Source organism: Aplidium turbinatum, chromosome 4, assembly GCF_918807975.1.
Source record: "Aplidium turbinatum chromosome 4, kaAplTurb1.1, whole genome shotgun sequence".
In the NCBI taxonomy this organism is placed as follows: domain Eukaryota; kingdom Metazoa; phylum Chordata; class Ascidiacea; order Aplousobranchia; family Polyclinidae; genus Aplidium; species Aplidium turbinatum.
This window is the reverse complement of record NC_137475.1, coordinates 46,436,496-46,442,197: the sequence shown is the minus strand read 5'-3', so window position 1 is coordinate 46,442,197 and position 5,702 is coordinate 46,436,496. Positions and strand designations below refer to the sequence as shown.

Below are 5,702 nucleotides of genomic sequence, written 5' to 3'. Positions count from 1 at the left end.
AATTGGCACCCCAGGGTGCCGCGGCAACCCGGTTGGGAACCACTGGGTTATCCCCTTCCAATCAGGAAGGGGATGCCAACAAAATAAAAGTCATAAATGAACCTTTGCCCTAGTCATTGTCTGGTGGCTCATTTACCCAGGCATAAAATAGCTGGCTGCAAAAACATCTGCAAAACTGAGTAGACCTATCATAACATAGTTTAATAAAAAGCTTGCTTACCTAAACTCTGCAGAGGCTTCACCTCTCATGCAGAGTCCTGGTTGGTTTCAGTAAGTGATGAACCAATCTCCTGCCGGGCTCTACTCTTTGCACTCGACCAAACAACAAGCCACTGTTGTGATTATGTATGTGCTGAGACTTATTTCATATCTTCTAAAAGGTTTTTTATATTTTTGTATTTCATTAAGCTGTTTCAACTAGTTATAGTGCATAGCCGACACTGCTTGTTACTGAGTTGGTTTTGTCTTACAATTATTTGTAAAGGCCATGGATGAAGATTATACCCCAACACAGCTTGCTTCTATTATTCACTCTGTTCCTCATTTGTCATTTAAGTTTATCTTACTTCAAGATCAAAAATTTTCATTGGACAATGAGGAATACCTGGAGAGTTTGGCGATGATTGCCCTTATGCCCATCGTTGTGCTTGTTCTTACAATGATCGGCTTCTTGATCTACTTTTGTTGTGTCGGAATAAAGCGAGCAGCGCCAAACAAGAACAACAGCAGTGCATGTTATTGCAGCGTGTGCCTCATGGTAGTTTTTATCTTACTAGCACTGGGTGGTGTCTGTGTTGTGATCTACGGCAGCGTTCAAGCTCATGAAGGTGTTTCCTCTGCTTCTGGTGCCACTGCAGACATTCATCGATCATTTTCGGTTATAACACATGATGTTGAAGAAGTGAACATATTAATTGATGAGCTGAATGTTCTGGCAGAAGACCTATTGGAACAAGTCACCAATAACAGCGATGTAGATGCACTGCATGCTTCTGTGATGTCATTACTGATAATCTCGGATATGTTTCCTCAGCAAAACGAAGGTGCTGATGATCGTTTGGCGTGGACAATCAATTTTTTTGAACATACCGAGCAGTACCGGACCATAATCACTTTTTCACTGGTTGGTCTCCATGGGCTTGTTTGTCTTTTGGCTGTGGTTGGTATTTGTTGCCGTTCTAAAGCGCTTCTTTTTGCCACAACATTCATTGGATTAATTTGTCTTGTTGTGTCATACTTGTACATTGGTTCTTTGTTCATGTTGGATGTTGCTGTCAGTGACATGTGTGTGGACCCATACATGTTCATCAAGCAACAATCTGTTGAGAAATTTTATATGAACAATGCCACAGCGATGTATTATTTGGAGTGTTCACATGATGTGGATGCTGTAGATCCTTACAAAGATGTGATGGAACAGAGTGAAAAAGCCGTTGCTAACATGGGCAAAGCTATTATGGCGATCAGTGCTTATGATGAGAAAGTCTCTGATTCTGCAAACCAAATCTTAGATCAAATTTATAAAAAGGAAGAAAAGCTATCAGACGTTTTAAAATCATTGGCAACCCATTTGAGCTGCAACCAAGTTCATGCTGACCTGAAAAAGTTTGTTCCTTCAATTTGTGAGATGACCCTTGAAGGTTTTTTCATTGTGACTGCAGCTGTGCTGTGCATCTGCTTCACCTTTACCGCCTTACTCTGTGCGGCTCCTAAAACGTGGAAGCGCTTCACAAAGTCTTCTACAAGGGATGACATGGATCTTGATGATGTCTTCCTGCCTGCTCCATCTGCTCGTCCTGCTGTGAGCAGAACAAATAACCCGTTATACAATCCTCCTCCTGAACGTTACACTGATCGTATTGGTAGCAGCTCCAATCCTCCAGCAGCCACCACCAACACCCTCAGTTTCTTCCGAAGATCAGAAGAAGATGTTTCGCTGTTGGAGCAACCACCTCCGGAATATTCACCCCCAAGACCTGGCTCCGAATTGTAAAACAAATTATGGTTCCAACCATTTTTGGTGCCTTCTAATTGTTGAAGAACAGGTCCACCGCTAACAGGCTTATTCTTTTTTCAAACTACCTATTGCCTCTTCACTCCTCGCCTCACTTGGCTGATGACTCGTATTCGCTTTGTTTAAAGTTTGGTTTTGAAATAAAGAGACAATTGCTTAAGTTTTTATATTTTTGCTTTGTCAACTTAGCTCCATGTCGTTTTCACACAAATTTTTTTTAATGTCATTGAGTAATCATGTTTATAATTTGTGTGTTATTGAGGTTGCAAAATGTTTTCATGTCGCTTTCGAAGTTAGTAAATCTCCATGTCTACTCAAGTCTATGCAAAGTAGACAGGCAAAATTTGGCCGATACTAAAAATACAAAATAAAACGCATTTGCTGCAGATTTTGTGCAGTCAACAAAAATATAGATCAATTATTTTTGAAAAAGTTATTAAACGAAATATTATTAAAAAAGTATTTTTGTAATCATCTCAAAAATTTGATGTGATAGAAGAAAGTTCATTAGGCCTATATCTAGAACCAGCACATTAAAAGCGATCCAATTTCATCTTTTTTAATGTCTTACGATGTAGAAACGATGCAAGATTATGCATTTTTGCTGCCTGGGTAGCCTTAACAAGCCTAGCAAAAGCTTCAACCAAATGACAAGCTTATGTCGAACGCCGCTTGTCGAATAGTTTCTACCGAAAAAACTTTGTTTAAATTTTATAACTCATTTTCAATTATGATGGAGAATTTAAACAAACCCCTTATAAATTTTTTAGAATCCCCAGTTATGATATCTGTTTCTTCCCTTCATATCCCAGTACCCATTCATGGCAGCTTTTTATTACTAAATATTACTATTGTGACTGAACAATGCAGTTGAGATTGGAATGATTGAATCTTTAAAAATGGATAATGAATCTACAAATAAATTATGCCAATTCAAAGATTTTATATTAGTTTTATCCAAGGTTGCTATGAAGATAATTTGGACCCGGTACCACTACCCAGTGAGGTCCTCGATCCCTAAATCAAGACGTTTCTAAGAAACTTGCGATATATCCAATGAATAGGTTTTGTCAACTTCTCGTGCCCCTAAAATCATTCTGGGCCACAGTCCAAAAGTATCTCCTGGACCCCCCTGTCAATGCTATTTTTTATGCCAAACTAGGTTAAATTTAGCAATTTAACTCTTTAGAAACACCAAAACTGCTTCTTTTTGCAACACTAATGTATCGGCAAAAATATCGGTATCGGCCTAAAGAGTGATATCGGTATCGACCAATCATTTTCACTCATGACGCGCTGGCAGCCGAACCTACAACCAATGAAAATGACAAATGAAAATTTTTGCATTAATTTGCCCTCGAATACCTTTGCCACCTTGTGGAGGTGACATTTTTCACTACTTTGATTGGCTGAAACATTTTGTTCTTTATATCTTCAGTCATCAAATGAATGAAACCGTAATTGTGTCATGATCGTGCCGCTTTGTGCCTTACCTAGGTTTGACGTGCCAAAGTATTAACCTTTTGTTTCTGTTTAACAATTTGCAAATTGACAACCAGATCTCACTCGCTGCCTTCCACAAAGTGATCCTAAAGTTCCAACCTCGCAATGGACATTTTAGCTTCACATTTAAGGCAGACATCGTGGTCATATACGTTTTACTTTGTTGTTAAAATATCGTTTACTGGGAATATTCCTTTCAATAGTTTTGTCTTTCTAAGAAATGCATTTGTCTACAATTCACTGAGATTGAACTGAACTCGTTACGCTTTTGCAATCTTGTGTTGCCAATTTGTCAACTTGTTTTCTGTGATCACATCAAGGGCCAAATTACTACGGTACGCTGCTGCTCACTACAAGATGTTGGCATGGCTTTCAATTCAATACTTTTTTTTTACTTCTCTAGGTAGCCTAACTAATTTTATGTCACAATCTACTAGTCAGTTGTCGCATATCTCTTCTAACCATTTTCACTTGCGCTGTCATACATCCATCCAACTCATGGCGACCTACACACGCGACCACGCCAACATGCAAGTTTCCATTCAAAGCTTGATAGCACCCAAAATCGCTATAAGTTCATCGTTTGAGTAGTTACCCAGACAGCAAAATCTGTCATTTTTGCATTGATTCGATGTAGAAATGACTGATTTTGCAGTCTGAGTGTAGTGTTTGTGCATTTTTATGTGGTTTTGTGCTATTGTTACCATGCAAATAATGCGCTAGATTGTTGCACAATTTCATTTTGCTCACCCGGATTCGCACATTTCACAAGTTTATGACGTCATAGTTTTGTTGAGAAAATGTTGTTTTTATACGTTAATCTGACGTGTTCTATGTATTCAGCGATGGTCGTAGCCGATGTTTATTTTGTTGAATTTTAGTGTTGTCATGACGTTATTATATGGTTATCTTGTGTGTGCTGTGCATCCCAGAATGTGTCAAGGGAGAACGACCATGGTTTTTGGGGTGCACCAGGTTTTATCCTGGATCACCTTCGCCCCTTCCAGCAAGCGACCTCATCAGACACTGATGATCATGTTTTATCAATGAACGAAAGTCAACCCAATTGAGATCGTTCCAGTGAAAGCCGCACCTCCCCGTGACAAGCACTGAGCCACTCGTTTTGGTTTCACCTGCACGAGTTGCTCATGAGACAATAATTCCAGTGATGTGTATCTTGCTCGCCTTGCGACTTTCCCTGCGCGTTAAAAATCCGTATTTAAACTATTCCATGTTGCGCTAAGTGACACTTTGATTGCAAACGCAAATGTTTCCGAGCAATTACATCGAGTTTTAGAAATGCGGCTGTAACATTGTTTTGTTCATAGAACCCCAAGTTGGGTGTAGAGGAAATAATATCAATATTTTCAACTTGAATTGTTTCCGTCCTTCACTAAGCGTAAGTGACGTCACAAGAAACAAGGAGCCCGTCAGGATTCCCTCAGCGAACGTCAGTGACAGGATAGGTCTGTGGCCGTTTGTCAACAATCAGACATATGTTAGAACTGTTGCTTTCTGAAAACAATGTCCATTTCTGAGAAATAGTTGAACTGCCAATAAGTGTTCCACAGCAATCAGTGCCAAATAAAAAATTCAGGGTCTAAGAATAATCAAATATTTATTTCAAATCATTCGCGTGTTGTTTCCAAGGTTTCAAAGACACAATGCTATTAGTAACGCCTCGCATTCTATTGCGCAAGCTTTTTAAAATAAAAAAAAAAACGAAATTTTGTTTTTTCTTGGTGTGCCTCTGCCCCCTATTTTTCAACTTTTCGATAGAAGGCAACCTCACTTCAAGGCGTTGCTGGGTCGGTAACAGACTGAAACAGCACAATACGAACGCGAGTGCGTCTTTGCAATGAACAAATTCACTCTGGCAGTGTTGCCAGATTTTCTTCGGCCGGCTTTAACGATGGTTATCACTTCAAATTTGCTTGTTAGAAAGATTTGTTGTAGAAAATCTGCACCTGGCTTTGTTCGATTGTTAAACATTTCCGCGCAAGATTTCCATCGGTTGCCGTCAAACTCACTCATCGTTCTGCTCCCCACGAGCTTCGAAGTGTTTGGTGTACCGGTATCCTCACTCTGGTATACTTTGATCTCTTTACAAGACTCAGCTCACCCCTTGAACCCATTCCCATTGAACTTTACCAAAAGTTTGGTAACTTTAATGTCAGTGTTCGAA

The 5,702-nt window shown here is 39.5% G+C and overlaps 1 protein-coding gene across 1 annotated transcript; it reads left to right on the top strand.

Annotated features, from left to right (window-relative positions):
• Positions 1-439: 439 nt before the first annotated feature.
• Positions 440-5,260, top strand: LOC145769460 (protein tweety homolog 1-A-like). Its single transcript, XM_082581102.1, has one exon. The coding sequence runs from the start codon at positions 488-490 to the stop codon at positions 1,991-1,993; it is 1,506 nt and encodes a 501-aa protein (XP_082437228.1). The 5' UTR covers positions 440-487; the 3' UTR covers positions 1,994-5,260.
• Positions 5,261-5,702: the final 442 nt, after the last annotated feature.

Coding starts and splice junctions, on each gene's coding strand:
- LOC145769460 (XM_082581102.1), top strand. CDS start 488: ATGGATGAAGATTATACCCCAACACAGCTTGCTTCTATTATTCACTCT.